Source organism: Mercenaria mercenaria, unplaced genomic scaffold (assembly GCF_021730395.1).
Source record: "Mercenaria mercenaria strain notata unplaced genomic scaffold, MADL_Memer_1 contig_4685, whole genome shotgun sequence".
In the NCBI taxonomy this organism is placed as follows: domain Eukaryota; kingdom Metazoa; phylum Mollusca; class Bivalvia; order Venerida; family Veneridae; genus Mercenaria; species Mercenaria mercenaria.
This window is the reverse complement of record NW_026462932.1, coordinates 6,921-27,982: the sequence shown is the minus strand read 5'-3', so window position 1 is coordinate 27,982 and position 21,062 is coordinate 6,921. Positions and strand designations below refer to the sequence as shown.

General features: G+C 32.6%; 1 protein-coding gene across 1 annotated transcript; it reads left to right on the top strand.

Annotated features, from left to right (window-relative positions):
* Window positions 1–7,782: 7,782 nt before the first annotated feature.
* Window positions 7,783–20,224, top strand: LOC128554067 (uncharacterized; the record flags this gene model as incomplete). Its single annotated transcript, XM_053535284.1, has 3 exons — window positions 7,783–7,922; window positions 16,376–16,629; window positions 20,084–20,224. Coding segments are annotated over exons 2-3 (301 nt in total), but the record flags the coding sequence as incomplete, so codon positions are not given.
* Window positions 20,225–21,062: the final 838 nt, after the last annotated feature.

The window sequence follows — 21,062 nt, the reverse complement described above, 5'->3', positions numbered from 1 at the left end:
AGTAGCAAAGCAGTTCTCGTATGAGGCAGTTGACAGTTGCTGAGCAGGCGATCTCGGTAGCTCCATAAGTAGGCAGGCTTTTCTAGGCAACTGTCAGTTTTGAATATACTTTCATAACTACACTTTCACTGAAAATTGGAAACATTGTAAAAACGTTAATATAACGTTACCTTAACAACGTTGTGATTCAAACTTATGTAAAACGTTGTGACAACGTTACTTAACAACAATGTGACAACGTTACAGCACTGTTACGTACACATCGTTGTAGCCCAACGTTTGCACAACGTTGTACTAGCGTTATAGATTTTACAAGATTCAGATAAAAACTCAGTGTGTCTTTTTATAGGGTCTTTTCAGTACATTCACACATTGCTTGCATAGGACTTTCTCCTATACATTTCAAATCACTATCTTGAATAGTTCTCAACGTTGTTACAACGTTGTGTAAAATAACACAACTAACATACAACTAAAACACAACGTTGTCTTAACGTTGTGTGTTTGCGGGGTAATTAACAGCTTTGGTCATTATCTGACTGGACATATATATTAATCTTTATTTACCTCTCATTCATGTACAATATCACAGTAAAAAATACATTTCAATACATAAATAGAATTAGTACATGACCGTTTAAATTTGAACTATAAGAGACTATCAAAAATTAGAACATTATCAATTTATACATAACACATAGTAATAGATACATTAATTTAATAAATGCACGTATAACAAGAGTTGTCCGTAAGACAGCGCGCTCGACCTTTCTCCGTGCTCGACTCTTAATTAGAGCTTTGCCAGTAAAAAAAACTTTAAGCAAATGTGACAAGAGCAATCTTTCTTAGAAGATAATGGCCCTACTTTTCTCCTCATTTTATGTCAGTTTTATCATAACTCTTTAAAATGAAGTAAGGATTTGTTCTCTGAAATGGGTCTAGCTATGTTTGGTAGCTCTTTAAAAATGTCAGTTTTATATTATGGTCTTATATGTACCAATGTATATATTTAGGACAGGCTGTAAACAATTGTTCTATCTCCTTTTCATTATAAATGGACTGTTTTAAACTTTTAAATGACACTGTCTTAGTAGTTATATGTCTAATCCCTAGATTTTAGATAGTTAATATAGAATTTTAATTAGTGGTAATACTAGTAAAAGTAAATATGAGTATGTTTTAAAAATTTTGTCTGGCTTTTCATAGTAGAAATCAATTTTATCTCAGTCTCTTATAATTCATACATGAATGACATTGTACATTGTATTATTGTTTCTATAACCTATGTTGTATATTGATGTACTGTACAGTGAAGAGACTATAATAAATAAATAAATAAATAAATAAATAGAATATATTTTCTGATATTCTCAGGGGCCTAAGGGGTTGTTTTATTTCCATTAACAGATTAACCCTTTCATAAACAGTATTTTAGTGTAATTTTGTAGAACATTCACTTGTCTCTTTCAGATGGTGCCATGAAAAGTTACAGAAATCATCCATATAAATTGTTTTGATGCAGTATTTGATAGAACCCGCAACATTAGATATAGATCGAAAAGTTTCTTGTATACCCGTGGCTTTAAATTTGATTCTCCAGTACAAACAACTTGTAGAATTTAAAGCATTTAAATTACAATCAATGCAATAAATTAAAAAGATATATTCTGTAGTAAATACATGTAGAAATATGACAGTTGATAACATGGTGAATAATTCATTGCAATTTTGCTTATCCCACCAGAAAAAAATAAGGATTTATTTTTAAATTTAGTACAATGCAGGAATTTTTATCCGTTTGCGTTCAGATCACTTGAAATTTTCAGTGTTTGTGTTTCGTTCAATGCATGTACAGAAAATAACAAATTCTGTACGACAACTTTAAGGCAAAAAAATAAGGCGAGAATAATGAGAAACCCTGAGAATGCGAGGAAAGGGGATGTAGGCTGATCACAACCAAAACAAAGTAGTCCAAATATAAACAGTGCTAATCTTTTTCCTTTCCGAGTGCCTTTTCTCAATAGCAACGTAAGTCTTTAACTTTACTCTACCGCGTTTCAGTATGTATCACTTTGCATTCTATTGAAATCTGCATGTTTCTATCGCATGCTAAGTAAAAATGGCGGCGTAAGAATTTAATGTCTCGAAGAGAGAAATTAAAAGAAGCGAAAAGGAGTAAATTCAGCCGGTTGTATTTAACGAACTGTAGTTTTCTTATATAAACGTTAATACCCCCTTTTCCTTTTTTTTTAAGTAGCGATATAGTTATTTATGGGAATATAAATCTCAAAAAAACTGATATGCTAGAAAATGTCGAAAAACCGTTAAAAATAAGTGCATTTTATATGAAATAAAGAACAGTCGGATTTAATGGTGTTCAGCCTATAAGGGGTTAATGCGTGTTTTTTTCTTTTCATTTTTTTTTTTTTTTTTTTTTTTTTTTTTTTGCCAAACTCCTCGAAAATCAATGAAAAGGCCATAAATCTGTTCTGCATGATGTAAAATAGTGACAAATGACTGGAATTTAGACCCAATACTCGACCAATTTTAAAAGTAGTCCTATTTTGATCGATTTTAGGACCTAGTAAATGTCTTTTCTCACATTTTAGCACTGCAATTAGATGCTATTGAAATTAGCGTTTTTTTTATTGAAAATGACAAACATCTTAACGATTAAATGTATCAAAATTTCAGAAATAATGTAATAAAATTTGAGATATTTCTTGCACAGGGCTAAATTTCATGTAATTTTAAAGGGGTGACCTGTAATAAATGGTCATTTTTCTAGAGTTTCTCAATATTTTGCAACGAAACTAAGCCGATCATTGTGAAATATATGTACCTCGAGAATGAATGCAAATTCGTGAAAAAAAAATCAAACAAAAATATTTCTTATAGGCTGATCACAACCAAAACAAATGTAAACCTCTGCAGGTCACAAGTAGTCCAAATATAAATAGTGCTACTGTAATGTTTTTCTTTTCCTAGTGCCTTTTCTCAATAGCAACGTACTTACTTTTACTCTACCGCGTTTCAGTATGTATCACTTTAATTGCATTCTATTGAAATCAACATATGTTCCTATCGCATGCTAGGTAAAAATGGCGGCATAAGATTTGTTGAAAAGAGAAATTTGAAAGTACCGAAAAGGAGAAAATTCAGCGGGTTGTATTTAACGAAATATAGTTTTCTTAGAGGGGGGATAGTCACCTTATTTTATTTATATTATTTTTTCTTTATGAGGATGTAAAAATATCTTTCTTTTTTTTTACTGATTTTGTTCTAAGTGAGCTTTTTATTATTCTACATGAAAAAATTATTATATTTTGACATGGTTACTAACAGTTCATTGGATAATTATGTCTATATCCTTTATTCTATTTATCTATATTTTTAGTTAGACATTGTGAAAATATTCTTAAATCATCTTTGATGATGATTGATGTTTTAATCAAAGGAGTACATATTATCTAATTATCAGCTTATTATTGGATAACCTGGATGTCCTTTATCTTTAGGCATTACTGAAATTATCAAGGTTCAAGGTTTATTCGGCATTATACATGCCTTTGGCCATTAACAAATATAAAAAAACAATACGGGTATAAATATATAGTGCATAGGTTACATATTTTACATAGTCTGTTACTTCTTTCTATATTATTATATCTACCCATCTCAATTTCCAGCTGATGTGAACTTAATATCATGCAAGTAAACTTTTTTCGTAAATCAGTATTTGAAATTAGCAATCCAAGAATATCGCTACATCTTTTATGACGTTTTTGATATTTAAAAAAATGAAGTTAAATTATACTTTTTCATTTTACTTTATTTTTGAAAGCTTTAGCCAAATTCAGCCAAAAGACTCAAAAAGAGATTTTTAAATAATTATTTTAACTGTGCCATTGGTTAACTGTATTCATTATTTTAACAAATGTAGATATTTTCAGGATACAAATATCGCATAAGATATCAATTTACATACAAGCTCTACGGCTTTACAAAGACTACATTTACATATTAAGACGTGAACCTACTTTTACAATATTTCCATATGACTGGCTGAAAAGGATATTTTCAGGATACAAATATCGCATAAGATATCAATTTACATACAAGCTCTACGGCTTTACAAAGACTACATTTACATATTAAGACGTGAAACTACTTTTACAATATTTTCATATGACTGGCTGAAAAAGAAGATAAATTGGTTCATGCCATGTGTCAATTAAATCGAATTCAGCATACATGTCTAGAACCTTTTCTCTTGCCCTTGGGTTATTAATATTTACATAATTTTTAGTATCTTTGTCTTGGTTTAAGGTATTGGACCCCTAATAGCAATGTTTAAAAAATGGCATTTGCTTGGTATATTCTTAATGTTGACCATGTTTTACACTGTGTTGCAAATTTTAAACAACTTTTACCGTGCCGTTTTTTGTAAATTTTGTATAATTTATGGTATTTCCTCATGCTCAAGAAGAGACAAAATTCAATGTGATAGCCACTATCTAAAACGTTTGCAGAGAATTCATTACAGCATTTAATTTGATAAAAGAAACATCAAACTATTGTTAAACAATTATAAAACACAAAATAAAACTGTAAAATACATTTTTTTCTAGGGTGCCTCAAGTAAACAGATTTAATGAGACAGAATTCTAACTCCAACATTGAAAAATTAAGGTCGAATCCTGTGGGTCTGTTTTGAATTTTGCTCATTTCATTCAAAAATAACCTTGGGGCAATAATAAAACCTACCTGCATTTCTTCTACAATATGTAATCTAAAGAATGAAGGCAAAATAGAGAACTTTTACCGCACGTAACTCAATATTTTTAAAGATGTCTAACTCTACCCCTCCTGATTCAGAGGTAAATTCACATTGAACAGCAAAAAATCGCTTATAAAATGAAAATTTTCCACTTTTGTACAATATATCCATAATTAGTCTTGAAAGAAGTAAAAACTTACTAGAAAAAAGGAAAACATTGAGAAAAAAAATTTGGTCCCAGTGGGGTTTGAACCTACGCCCTCCTGAAAATTGCAGTCAAAGTAGGTTTATGGTAGGAATTAAATACTCTTCATAAAGGAGATACTCTATTACGGGTCCAATACCTTAATGCAAGGTTAAAAAGGTTTTTTTCACCCACAAAAGCTTCATGAAAATCATTCTTATAATACAGGTAATATACAGCTATACTATAAGTTTTCAGGTGGACAATTTAGGCCCTTCCTGAATAAATGTGTTTTTAAAACTTCATCTGCAAACTTATTCAGTCTGTCTCTTTTCAGCATAGTTTCAAAAATATAGATGAAGAACTATCAAACACTGTAGAACAAAAAAATGTGATTGAAATTTAACTACATACACTGATTTCTGTACATATTGCTACATTAATTCATTAAAATGTTAAGACATTACACACATTGTCTTGGCCTAATATATGTCACTGTTAATTTGTAACTAGATACTTGTTAATTCTCATTTTCTTCATGCAAAGCATGTATAACTACCATCATGGAAATACAAAAGAATACAGTTATTTTGTGGTGCCTCTTTAAGAAAATTAAGCACATCTTTCCTTTCATCTTTACCCGCTAACCCCTGACAATTAGAAGTTGCAATAGTTATATTCTCAGCCATTGTCATATAGTGAGAGGGTATGGGTGTATGTATGCCTTTAAATATGATAATACTTTGCGCAGGTATATTGTCATCATTAATAAAATCCGTAATACAATCCGTAATATAGCTTAGTGGATTCTCGACAGACAAAGGGTAATTATTCACAAAAAAAGCTACAAAAAAATACATTAAAAAATGTAAAACAACAAAAACTGACATAAAAATCACGAAGGTACTTTCGGGTTTCTACTAAATGACCGGAAAACGTTAGGTTATATTTAGCTATATACTACCAGTGGGACTTCAAACCTTTTAAACTTTCCTTGCAGCTGAACACAAAACCTAAAATACATATTAATTAAGGGATTCTTACAAACAAATCATTGTTCCTTTGATTTCTCAATTTGATTGAAAGGTGTTGATTACCAGAATCGCGTAATGTCATTATTGCAATAAACAAATTTAATCAAAACGGTAACCAGTCAATCTTTCACACCTCTTGATTGAATTACCAGATGTAAAACAATCATCAAAGCTGACATTGATCAATCAATTATGATATTGTTGTTGTTACATTTTAATTGTGTTCTATATGTGTTAGGATTATGATATCTATAAACAATATAACAATTTGTCCATGTATAATGACAATTATCAGTATTACTAACTTTGTGTGATACCTTTGATGAAGCACTTGTTGGAAATTGTGATAAACCAAAATTAGATCATGCCAATCAACTTCTTGTTGTAAGGAATTTATCAAAACCTGTATTGTAAGGGTATAGTACTTTTTATCCAGAGAAAGCACTATATTACTCCATGCTTTTTGGAATGAAAGCAAACCAACACAATATGTCATGTTACATCCTTAATAAATTTCATGGTGAATCCTAATGACCTTTCAACTTGTAAAATTGTACTGATATTTCATCGGTTTTTTAATTCATATTTGAAGCTTCGTTTTTTATCAAGTTTGTCATATTAATGTTTAAAGTGGCATTATTGGCTTTTATTAACATAACTGTCATCTTTTCAGTTTTCCCAAATTAAGATATTTTTATTGTAGCACATCAGGGAACTCGGAAAACATGAAAGAACATTATGGTTAGATTATCTCTCATGTAATTAGATATTCGATCCTATTTTTATTCAGGTATAATAATATATAAACTACTTGCATAAAAAATAGAAAGAATGTAATATAATTATGTATATAAAACACTAATGAAAATTCTATAAATGATACTTTAATGCTTTACAGCACTAGCTAGCTATTATCCAAAGTAGTACAACTTCAAATAGAAATAAACATTATTTTGACGATCAGACAACCTTATTAAATGTAAATATTTCTCACTGATTTTTATATATGTCGTAGCTTAAAGGTTTCTCTATAGATAAATACAAAAAATTAACTTAAATTGCTTTAAGTGTATTTAAGTTCTAAACACTTTTATGATTTCCGCGTTTTCGAAAATGCCACATTTTCACAAAGAAAAATACGCTATTTTTACGATCAGATTACCTTATTAAATGTAAATATTTTCTATTTCTTTTTATATACATCTTTGCATACTCTAGGTTCCTCTATAGATACCGTTAACAAATAAATTAATTGCTTTAAAATAATTAAGTGTTCTAAGCCATGGCCACTTATCCAAAATGCTACTACTTCACATAAAAAATCCTTATTTTGGGTACCAAATTAATGCATCAAATTTAAGTTTTTCTATTTATTTTTAAATATACAGTATTGGAGTACAGAATTTTTCCATATTAAATAAACTTTACAACCCTTTAAACATATTATAATATGGAGGGAGGGGGTGACTGTCACCCTTACATGATATTGTGGGGGGGGGGGGAATTGTCTGGGAGTGAATTGTCTTGTGGGGGGATGGGGTTGTCTTGAGGGGGAATCGTCTTGGTGTGGGGAATAGTCTGACACCCATATAGTTCTTTATGGTAATATAGATTTGTGAAAATCTGATATGCTTGAAAATGTCGAAAAACCTTTATAAAGAAAGTGCATTTTATATGAAATAAATAACAGTCGGATTTAGTGGTGTTCAGCATGTAGGGAATACTATTTAGTGGTGTATGACCTGTTGTAAAATTAGTTGTCACTGACCTTGATCGCTGTCAAATGTGCGCTTTAGGTTATAAACCTGGAAACGAAAACGAAAATGAAACTAGAATATTTCGTCAATTTTTATAAAATTTTACGTAGATGTATGAATTATATAAATGTGTGATTCACTTTCAATTAGAATGGAGTTTAGACTACGTAAGTCCTAGTGTACACGTACATAATTTCTCCTAAACAGTCTGATCGGGATCCCGACTAATTTATCATTATGAATTTTCAGGAAATGGTATCTTTGAAATTGAAGTGCAACCAATAAAAATGTGGGGTATAAATTCCTAAAAGAAAGAGATACAGGTTGGAAATTTCACGTCAGGGATAAGTATTTGAAACAGCAAGTTTGTATGAGTGGCTAGGGGCCCGGTAAGCAGACCTCTAAACCCAAAGGTAAAGGTAAAGGTAAATTGAGCCGTGCCATGAGAAAACCAACATAGTGGCTTTGCGACCAGCATGGATCCAGACCAGCCTGCGCATCCGCGCGGTCTGGTCAGGATCCATGCTGTTCGCTAACTGTTTCTCCAATTCCAATAGGCTTTAAAAGCGAACAGCGTGGAGCCTGACCAGACTGTGCGGATGCGCAGGCTGGTCTGGATCCATGCTGGTCGCAAACCCACTATGTTGATTTTCTCATGGCACGGCTCAATTTTATTTAGGGTCGCTTTGTGAAACAATTAACATAAGCTCTGCAGAGCTTTTGATCGACCCTATTTTAAGAACAGTTAAAACCAATTATACCTTACCCCCCAGCAATTTGCCGGTATCCATTTACAGCTGGATCGACTGAGGCAATCATGATAAAGTGCCTTGCCCAAGGACACACCACAGTGGGAGTAGCCAGGATTCGAACCAGGGGTCTTCACTTCCGTAGGAAAGCGTCTTAGCCCACTCGACCACTGCGTCCACAAGGGCTACAGGTCTGGTAATCAATATGAATGTTACGCGCATTTGGTAAAACGCGCAGCGCAAATAACCAATTGGTTATTTGCCCAACGATTTGGAAATCGGGCAACCTTATTTACATTGGTTATATGCGCAGGGTAACTGTCTTGCGCATTTGGTAAATGAGTCTGCGCTTTTAACATATGGATGATATCTCCCGATAAAATTGAATCTCGTAAGAGGGCTAGACTTGTTGGCCTACATAAAATTGTTTGATCTTAAAACTGACGGTGATCAGGCACGCGTAAAGGTGTGAATTGACTTGGTCGCTGTGCTTAATTTGTAAAGAACAAGAAATACATAGATCTATTTTTTAAAAAGTAAATCAGCGTGTAATTTCAATGAGATGCTCACGTCCCTGGTAGTTTACGGACTATAAATTTCTGTTGAAGACGGTATTAAGAGCCATTAGTCATAGGTGTTAGAAAACTTTAAAATAACACCAAATATCCAAAGTATATTTTATAAGAAAAGTTTTTTTTTTTGTTTTTTTTACTTTTTAACGCCGTAGCCTGTGCGGAATGTCGATCCAGCCCTAATAGCAAATCCTGAAATGTCGCCGATATTTCGAATAAATATCATTTATTACAAATCAGATCGTATTGATATTTTTAAATGTTTTAAAGTATAAAAGAGTAATTTTCGCATTTTTGTTGCTGCTCAAGATGTGTGTCCTGCGCTAATAGAAAATCTGGAAATTACTCTGATAACTTGAATATCTGCCTTAAACCATGTTAACTTTCACATTGTTTAACAATTACAGACTAAAATTGTAAATCTTGGTTTTAAAAATATATGTCATAAATTTGTTTCAACATCAGTAAATTCATAGCAGTCGGTGATCAGGTTTCAATATCTACAATATCATACAACATGCAATAAAACTCAAACATGCGTGAAGGTGTGGTTTCCTTTGGATAGCACACATCGTCCTCTCTATTTTTTATAACTAAAGTCTTTTTACTTCATTTGATCTCACACAGTCATTTTTTACCGGATATTGAACATAAAGAAGACGTACATAAAAGAATTGAAATGCCACACACTTAGCACATTTCACCATATCGCTTTTATAACATTGAAAAAGCGCAATTCTTTTTACCAACGTGAGCATATCTCTTGACATGGCTATGATTAAAAATAAAATAAAAATAAGCAGAATTAAAAGACAATTCGTACAGATCTTTAATACTTTATTCTTTTTTTTATGTTTTATAGTGAAATAGATAAAATAACTTGTTATTTTCGTCAAAATGTAAACGAAATTTTACATTTTGTAGCTGCGCAAGATAAATAGTACGTTTTAATGAATGAAATGTATTTGAAATATCAGTGTCATTTCAAACTTTGCTATTAGCGCAGGACTGACCTCCCGCGCAAGTTACAGATGTAACATTATAGATCTCAGATTTGCAAAAAGACTATAATTTTAGTCTGTAATCGTAAATCAAAGTAAAAGTTAATCTGATTTGTAAAGGATATTCAAGTTATCGGAGTAAATTCCAGATTTTCTTTTAGCACAGGGAAACGAACACATATCTTACGCAGCTACAAAATGTAAAATTTTGTTTACGTTTTGATGAGAATTACTCTTTAATCTATCGATTTTGTACTATTTTAAAAAAAAAACAAAAAAAACAAAATAATAATATCAATTAGATTTGTAAGAATTTTCTTCTAATTCTGTCACTTATTTTATTTAATCTGTTATCTTAGCCATGTTGAGATATATACTCCCGTTGGTAAAAAGAATATTATTGTGAAATTTCAAGGTATTTCAATATAATAAAAATGATATTTTGCTAAGTGTGTGCTCTGGTGAAGTAGAAAGTTATAAAAATAGCCTAAAACATACCAGAGGACGACGTGTGCAAGTTGGAGGAAATCACACCTTCACGCATGTTTGAGTTTTATTGCATCTTGATCAGATCGGAGGTATTGAAACCTGGTGACCGACTGCTGTGAATTTACTGATATAGAAACAAATTTATGACACATAATATAAGTACCAAGGTATTCAGCATTTGACATTTATATTTATTAATAAATTGACCAACTGCATAATTTATCAAACATAAAATGCAAATTACTGATATATAAAGTTACATTTGTTATTTGCGCTGCGCATTTGGTAAATCGCGCAGGTTAAGTTTATCCCGCGCAACGATTAGTAAATTGTTGCGCATATAACCAACGTACAAAAATTTGTTATATGCGCTGCGCGTTTGGTAAATAGCTCAGATTGGTTATTTGCGCTCAACATGAACACTGAGAGTTGCAACAAAAGTTTGGTCTCGTATTTCTTTCATTTTTTAAGGTTTAGATAATTATATGGTAAGAGGTAGATTCTAGGTTATCACTCTTCTGTAAGATTCATCATGATCTGGTTGCTATCCCAGTCGTAGATTACCTGACCTCAATGACCCGTTGTGTCCGCTATGGCCATTCCCTAAGTTATAGGTTAATTACTGCAACCACTGACTATTACAAGTTCTCTTATTTTCCAAGAACAGTGTACTAATAATAACTACTATTGGAACCAACTTCCCACAAGTGTCGCCCACCTCCCAACCCTAGAGCAGTTCAGTGCTGCAGTTTGCAGCCTTGAGCATGTCTCGCCCTAGTTATCCTGCAAACTCATGTTTTGACCTTTTTATATCACAAAATTATTTTTAGTTTCTTCCACTCTAAATTTTTATCACTATATTCTTTCTATTTTTGATTTTGACGCGCAAAACATCTACGTTCCCACAAGGGGTTTGACGTCAACGGCAAATAGATAGATAAGGGCATTTCCCAGCGGGCACAACAACGTTGAAACAACGTCAGACTTTAACGTTGAAACGTTGAAATATAGTTGGATTTGAAAGGTGAAATGACGTTGAAATTTCAACGTTGAAACAACGTCAGGATTTCAACCATATTTCAACGTTGAAATATGGGTGAAATCTGACGGTTGGTGATTGAAATATGGTTGAAATCCCGACGGTTTTTCAAATTTGAAATATGACGTATCTTAAAAGACATTTTTTGTGATGCATTATAATGATGTCTTTATGACAAGAAAAAATAAGGCATTAATGTCTTTTAAATCTGAATTCCAACCATAATCCAACGAATATAAAAGAACTGGTATTTTAGGCATTATTTTAATGCTCAGGTGAGTTTTTCTGATCGCTCGATGTCCGGCGTCTGTCGTCTGTCGTCCGTCAACATTTAGCTTGTGTATGCGATAGAGGCTGTATTTTTCATTTTATCTTCATGAATTTTGGTCAGAATGATTACCTTGATGAAATCTAGGTCGAGTTCCAAAATGGGTCATCTGGGGTCAAAAACTAGGTCACTAGGTCAAATCAAGGAAAAACCTTGTGTATGCGATAGAGGCTGTATTTTTCAATTGATCTTCATGAAATTTTGTCAGAATGTTTACCTTGATGAAGTCAAGGCCAAATTCGAAAATGGGTCAACAGGGGTCAAAAACTAGGTCACTAGGTCAAATCAAGGAAAAACCTTGTGTATGCAATAGAGGCTGTATTTTTCATTTTAACTTCATGAATTTTGGTCAGAATGATTACCTTGATGAAATCTAGGCCAAGTTCGAAAATGGATTATCTGGGTTAAAAAGTAGGTCACTAGGTCAAATCAAAGAAAACCCTTGTGTATGCGATAGAGGCTGTATTTTTCAACTGATCTTCATGAAATTTTGTCAGAATGATAACCTTGATGAAATCTAGGCCAGTTTTGAAAATGGGTCATCTGGGGTCAAAAACTAGGTCACTAGGTCAAATCAAAGAAAAACCTTGTGTATGCGATAGAGGCTGTATTTTTTAATTGATCTTCATGAATTTTGGTCAGAATGATTGCCTTGATAAAATCTAGGTCAAGTTTGAATATGGGTCATCAGGGATCAAAAACTAGGTCACTAGGTCAAATCAAAGAAAAAAGTTTTGTATGCGATAGAGGCTGTATTTTTTAATTGAGGTTGATGAAATTTAGTCAGAATGATTGCCTTCATCAAATCTAGGTCATATTCGAATATAGGTCATCTTAGCTCAAAAACTAGGTCACTAGATCAAATTGAAGAAAATGCTTGTTTACACTTAAGAGACCACATTTTTGATCCAATCTTAATGAAAATTGGTCAGAATATTTGTTTCCATGAAATCACTATGTCAAACATGTTTACACTGTTATGGTATGTTTATCAGGTGAGCGACCTAGGGCTATCTTGGCCCTCTTGTTTATTTATTTAGCACTTGTAATCAGCATGTATATTTTCTGATCTTTATTTCATAGACCTGTGATCGTCTTTTATCTAAATAACATAGTAAGTCCATTAATAGCTTAGTTCTCAAAATCTTCATCACGGCAAAACAACTGGGCCTGGTACATGTATCACCTGAAATGTATTAAAGGATTTGAGTGTTTAACAGTTATCATTTAAAATTTTCATGTAAATTAAATAAAAATGCAAAAACAGTGATGATGAATAACGTGCTGATAAAACAATTGATGGGTGCATTTAAAATATTATCAACAGTTTATGATTAAGCTATATCCCCTCCAAGTTTTAAGTATGAGTCGATTTTAAAGAAAAATGCAGATTAAAAAAAACTAATGATATTAAAGTACAAACACGTCAGTCTTTTAAATATAATATTATTGATGAATATAATTACTAAGTTATAATAATGTTTGAAGTATTGTACTCACTTCCTCTGCACCATCCTTTTATACAATGATGTATAAACAGCTAGCTTAAACCTTTATCGGACTAACTGAATTAATGTGTAAACTAATACCAGGATTATGACAGGCGTGACTAATAGATAACATGTGTAGAGAGAGAGTGACCTTTGGTCACCATGGTTACAAACGTGTTATAAATTTTTCCAACAAATCCCAGTATAATCATCTCGAATATTTTAAAATGTAAATGTATGAAATGTATCGAAAAGAGCTAGACAACACCCAAATTACAATAACAATGAGGAACATTTTTCGGGAAGTGTAAAAATATCATGTACAAGTTTTAGTCCATTTTCATGAATTTTGGAACGCTAATTTATACATTGTATTTTTAAAATACAACAAAAAAAATTTTTACGTGTCAGTTCTATAATGAATTAAGGAAATTATCAAACTTTTGAACCAACCTATCTATCTAATATCATATTTTTTCCCCAACAGTTTAGATACATGTTCATTTTTTCATGGAAAATTAAGGTAGATTTCTTATATTACATAGGTATTTGTAGATGCTATTTGAATTATACTTTGTTTCAAACTAAAAGAATCGGCATGACAATGCATATATATATATATAGTTTATATCTCTGACATTGGTCAGATACCAACGATTTTTCAACGTTGAAAGATCAACCTTATTTCAACGTTAAAACAACGTTGATTTTCGACAACATCTTTTCGTTGAGAGTCCCATGTTGAATCAACGTTGGATCAACGCTGTTTTATGACCTGACCAAATTTCAACCATATTTCAACGTTAAAATGACGTCGTGTGCCCGCTGGGTTATAATCCTTTAATCCCGGGAAAAGTACAATCGGAGATTTGACAAATAATTATTGATAATGGCAATGTGTAGAGTAAGTGTACCCGGTTTTGCACAGTTCACGGTTTTGCACACCAAAGAATTTTCCGTTTCTTGTAATGAAATACTTGCAAAGAGAAATTTAAACTGGTGAAATCAAGGGACCAGGTCTCAACTTTGAATGTTCCTATAGTTTTCTAAACGAAAAGCAGGCATTCTGATAAAAGACAAGGATATATAAAAGTGTAGTAAAAGTATCACCGAGACGGCATAAAATTAGACGACACTGAGGGTACCTCATTTGTGCATGTTATAGCGACATCATTATGATAATGACTGCTAAAAATACAGTTTCTACAGAAGTATCAGTGTTGTGCAATTTTGATACAACCAATATCCGTATTGTACAAAGAATTAGAGAATTTTTAGTCACGGTGCGCCAGTTAACAAGGAACAGTGGTAATGATGCAAATCAACGTTTATTGGCAAAGAAACGTAAATGAACTCTTTCTGATTACAAACGAGGAGATAAGCAGAAGGGCGACAACCCTTGCAACATAAAGCTTACAACTGTATGCCGTACTAATACCGTACAACTGTGTATACTGTGGCGCAACCTCTTCTTCTATCTTTAAAGAAAAAACTGTTCTCAATTATTGTACCCCCCGACAACAAAGTTGTAAGGGGGGGTATACTGGTTTCAGGTTGTCTGTCTGTCTGTCCGTCTGTCCGTAGACGCAATCTTGTGCGCACCATCTCTCCTTATCCCCTTGACAGAATTTAATGAAACTTCACACAAGTGATCAGTACCAACAGTAGTTGTGCATGGGGCATGTTAGGTTCTTTAGAAAAAAAATTTGCAGAGTTATGGGACTTGTTTTTGTTACTATCTATTACTAGACACAATCTTGTGCGCACCATCTCTCCTATCCCCTTGACACAATTTAATGAAACTTCACACAAGTGATCAGTACCAACAGTAGTTGTGCATGGGGCATGTTAGGTTCTTTTAGAAAAAAAATTTGCAGAGTTATGGGACTTTGTTTTTTTGTTACTATACTATATACATAGACACAATCTTGTGTGGCACCATCTCTCCTCATCCCCTTGACACAATTTAATGAAACTTCACACAAGTGATCAGTAACAACAGTAGTTGTGCATGGGGCATGTTAGGTTCTTTCAGAAAAAAAATTTGCAGAGTTATGGGACTTTGTTTTTTTGTTACTATACTATATACATAGACACAATCTTGTGCGCACCATCTCTCCTCATCCCCTTGACACAATTTAATGAAACTTCACACAAGTGATCAGTAACAACAGTAGTTGTGCATGGGGCATGTTAGGTTCTTTCAGCGACAAAAATTGCAGAGTTATGGGACTTTGTTTCTTGTTAACATACTATGTACATACAGTCTGCATATGCAATCTTGTGCGTGCCTAATCTACCAAACCCTTACACACAATTTAATGAAACTTCACACAAGTGATCAGTACCAACCCTAGTTGTGCATGTTGTTACATTCTTTTAGATAAATATTCTGCATAGTTATGGGACTTTGTTTTTTGTTACTTTACTGTATACATACAGTCCACATAATTATGCAGTCTTGTGTGCGTCAAATTGCAGTGTACTGTGTCAGTGCATGCGGGGGGTACATTCATCACCTTTAGTGATAGCTCTAGTTAAAATAGTTAAGCATCCAAACTTAAAAAGTACATTGGTAACTCACTGCTACATAAAAGGAATTTATTATAAACAAAGTATCTAAACTGAGGGAGAACAGGTTTCTAACATGTACCATTTCCACTGTAAACAATGAAACAATCCCAACTGATAAATTAATGCTTGTAAAGATTTTTATCATAGTATTATACAAAATCTAAGTATTTTTAGTCAGAATTTCAAGTTAATAAGTAACATACATCTAGCACTAATGCTCTTCCATCAGCTAGAGCATTAGTGCTAGATGTATGATACTTATTACTGAATATAAGTATAAATGATCAGCAGTAAAAGTTTCAAACAAATCTGTCATTTGAAGTACATGAACAAAAAATAGGTTGACCACCTTTAAATTTTTTGTTTTACTGCTTTCAGACATAAGTGTGCATTGAAGAATATGGGAAGGTAATAAGTTATTTGTTATGGAAACTGCCAGATAAACTTAGATATACACACTTTGGCTGTTACAATGGCTTCCTATAATGGTCTGCCTTCTGTTGGATACGAGATGGAACCAGAGGAAAAAGATCAAGAGATGAGAATAGAATTTTTTCTCGAGGCTTTCAGAGGATATATAGCAAAGACTGTTGACTACAAGGATCTCATGTTTTTTGAGCACTTTAGCCCAGGTAATTATTATTTTTGATACAAATATTGCTCATTTCTGCTTACATTTTCATTATAATGCAACAGTAATGCTTAGGTCTGACCGGTCAGTAAAACCAATACAGTAACTATTACCCACTGAGATAATACCTTAATAAACCTATATTCCTTTATGTTTGTTGCTAAACTGCCATTGTGCCTTGCAAGCTTTCATAACTAAGTAACTGCATAATTATGTTACAGTTTTAGATAATAAAGTATTCTTTAAGCTACTGTCACCACCCAGGGTGGAAAAAACAATATATAATTTTATTTTCATTATTAGATTTATCTTGTCAGAAACTTGTCTTGAGTTTTGAAAAAAAACAACCTAGGAGGTATTGTCATCTCTTGAGCCTCGGCCTCAGAATTTTTATTTGTTAAGATTTGGTTTACATCCACTTTTTCTCAAACTATTAAGAACTGTAGCCTTGAAATTTAGCCTACTTACTTATTATCTATAGTGGACTTTGCTGCCAAGAACCATATCCCTCACATGCATTTAATCAGAATTATGGTCCTCGTACTTAAAATATCGTACAAAATATAGTATTTCTTGGTCTACTTTTTTGTTATGTCCATTTATCTAACAGCTTAGAAGCTATAAATGTTTTCATCTTCAGCAGGAGGGTAAGAATTATATAGACCAAGAACCATAACCTTTTCTTTTTAAGCTCTTACAGACAAGCATTAGCACCTGCAAGCTGTGCTCTTGTTTTGATTTTGCTGTCAGACATTTGTCAAAGAATTTTTAATTCTACATTGCATGAGAAAAGAAAATTTGTTTCAAGCAAATAATACCAATTCCCGCAGACAGTGACATCCGAAATTTGACCACACAAACATTTTTTTGCCAAGGTTTTCATTTTTTCTCTTAGGAATATCAGAAATAATGTTGTTTGTGTTATCCATATGTTTGTGCCATTTGTTACAGTCAGTATGTGACTTAGTACTTGTGTCCATTCTCTGTGGTTTTCTACTTCTTTAAATTCTTCAAGTAACCTTAGTCAAAAGATTTTTGAAAAAAAAAAGAATTATTTGTTTCAATTTTATGACATGTTTATATGTTTAAGGGAGCACAGCTATCTGTCACTTGGCATAATAATAATTTAAATGCAGAATTTATTAGTATCAAAGTTCTAATTATAAGCTTTTGACACTATAAGGTCAGTGGTCAGTTTTATTTTATCTGTATAGAACTGTAGACATTTCCAATAATAATAATATATATGTTTATATACTTACTATGTGCAATAAAAGGATACAAACATTGAAAATGTAAGTAAAATAAAGTTCGTAAGCCACCTTAAGGTAGTTCTGGATCAAAAAAAATTTCTACAATGTAGTTTTTCAGAATATACTAAGAAAATTCAACAGATAAGAAAGGTAGGGTCTTGTCCTTGATTTTTTGCTAGACTGATTTGAAAAACCGGGATATAACACAATTTCTCATAATGGGAGTCTATGGGAAACTCACAAATTTCATAACATTTTTGCGAGTAGAAATTTTTCTACAATGTAGATTTTTAGCTCGACTATTCGAAGAATAGTCTAGCTATTCTACTCACCCTGGCGTCGGCGTCGGCGTCGGCGTCGGCGTCACACCTTGGTTAAGTTTTTGCATGCAAGTACATACAGCCATCAGTTAAAGGCATATAGCTTTGAAACTTATTTTTTCTTTTTCTAGGTCAATTACCAACCTCTCTGGGTCAAGTCCCATAACTCTGACATGTATTTTGAGCAAATTATGCCCCCTTTTGGACTTAGAAAATTTTGGTTAAAGTTTTACATGCAAGTTACTATCTCCAAAACTAATGCAGATATTGATTTGAAACTTCACATGTGTCTTCGGGGTTATAAAACTAGTTGATAGCAGCAAGTCCCATAACTCTGACCTTCATTTTGGCCAAATTATGCCCCCTTTTGGACTTAGAAAATTCTGGTTAAAGTTTTGCGTGCAAGTACATACAGCTGTTTCTAAAAGGCATATAGATTTGAAACTTATTTTTTCTTTTTCTAGATCAAATACCAACCTCACTGGGTCAAGTCCCATAACTCTGACATGTATTTTGAGCAAATTATGCCCCCTTTTAGACTTAGAAAATTTTGGTTAAAGTTTTACATGCAAGTACATACAGCTATTTCTAAAAGGCATATAGATTTGAAACTTATTTTTTCTTTTTCTAGATTAATTACCAACCTCACTGGGTCAAGTCCCATAACTCTGGCATGTATTTTGGGCAAATTATGCCCCATTTTGGACTTTGAAAATTCTGGTTAAAGTTTTACATGCGAGTTTCTATCTCCAAAACTAATGCAGATATTGAATTGAAGCTTCACATGTGCCTTCGGGGTTATAAAACTAGTTGATAGCAGCAAGTCCCATAACTGATATGCATTTTGGTCAAATTATGCCCCCTTTTGAACTTAAAACTCTTTTGATATTTAACCTTTTGGGGTAATATTTTCCTGCTTCTGGGACAATATTTCGAATAGTCGAGCTTGGCTGTCTTACGGACAGCTCTTGTAATGTAACTTCTCACAGTCGTAAATAAACATATGGCCTGTAATGTGGTGAAATAAAATGTATAGGTCCGCGTGGTTATTTTTGAGATATTTGACCATAATTAAGAGTGAACCGCACATTTAAAGCTAATTTTAAGACATTATTTTGAATTAATTAATGTGTCAGATGTTTTAATATCATATTTTAACTTAAGAAAGATAGTAATAGGGCCATTGTAATAAATTTACTCATAAGTTGCCATTCATAAGATGATTTTCATATCCTTTCACCAAATCCAGGCTTAAATTTATTCTATGTTTTGCGGGTTCATGACGTATATATCGCCATCACTTCCTGTTTATCAAATGTGCACAACTACCTTAAATTGTTCAGTTAATGTTTGTGATACCATTTCATTGGCATAAAGTTAATCTAAAACATATCTAAATAATAGATGAGGAAGAGTAGGAAATAGACCAATTAGTTTTTACTCCCTATTATTTCAATTACTTTATATATCTACATACATGAAGAATAGATACTCACAAACTACATAAAAAATGAAAAAATAAAATCATCCGAAACAATTGTAGTCAAAATAATAAGATGTAGAAGTCAAAGTCAATTTTATAGTGCTGCTCAGCCTACTTTGGGGTAAATGGATGTCAGTTGTTGAAAGCCAGACCATAAAACAAATCATTGCAACATGTTGAATGTGTAAGACTACAAAAGTCATTGTTATTTTTTAGGTTAAACTATGAATTACTGTTTGTTTCGCAGAATAAAATTTGACGTATTGTTGACAATAGTATTATTGCATTGGTCTTCATTTCTTATATCCTTTCAGCTTTATTTAATTTAACAAATATATGAATAAAGTCTCTCGTTGATTTGACTTTTATGCTACCATAAGTATTTTAAATTGTTGACAGATGAGAGGAGAAAGTTTCGAAGTCTAGGCAAGAATGCAGATAATGCAGATGTTACAGATCAAATGGTGGAAACAATTCTTTTGATGAAGGATAAGCCTAACAGATATTCATCCCTTGTCAGATTGTTTGAAAAAGAATTGGGTGAGTATTTTGTTATACTGTCAAGAGCCCCAGTTAGGTCAAGTACCCTATTCTGACCTTTTTTAGTAAGTGAAAAACTGTACCCTTACCAACTGTGATAAAATGATTTTCTGTCATGCACTCCATGACAAAATGCAAGTAAAAGTCCCTACTGAAAAATGTGTCATTTGTCCAGAAGTGTGATGACTTATTAGTTTAAGTATTTCGTGTGAGAGCTAGGTGTTGTTATAAAATCATACTATGCATCAACATCTGTTCAGATAGATAATTGTTTTGAGAAGTAAAATGTGTTAATGCAGAAATTTTTATTACTTTATTCTGATTCAAAGTTGGTTCTAGATGGGTTATTAAAGCTCATAAGCTGAAAAGTAGTCTGCCTTCTATTAGTACTTACTTTGAAGCTGTAGCATGACAGTCATTCTGAATCTGTGAAAATAAATCTTTCACCTCATTATGATTAGTGATGCCAAAATTATAAAAATGTATAGTCTTTATTAGTATTAATTATAACTGTATTTATCTCCTTGATCTTGTATTTGGTCTTCTGCCAGTATATATTTATTTAAAATGACTTAACCTTTAGCCTGCTGGCGGCAAGTAATTTTGCCTTTGTGACAAGTGCAGACCAAGATCAGCCTACACCTGATCATTGTCTGCACTATTCCCTATTTAGTCAGTAAGATTTCAGTGAACACCCCTTTGAATAATAAATGGTACTGCCAAAATTGAATGATGGACCAGTTCATTTTAGAAATTTAGCAGGGTAAAGGTCAATGTTTGTAGCTCTCTGAAGCCAAAAGCTGAGCGAAGTTGAGTATTCTGGCTTTGTCAGTCATTG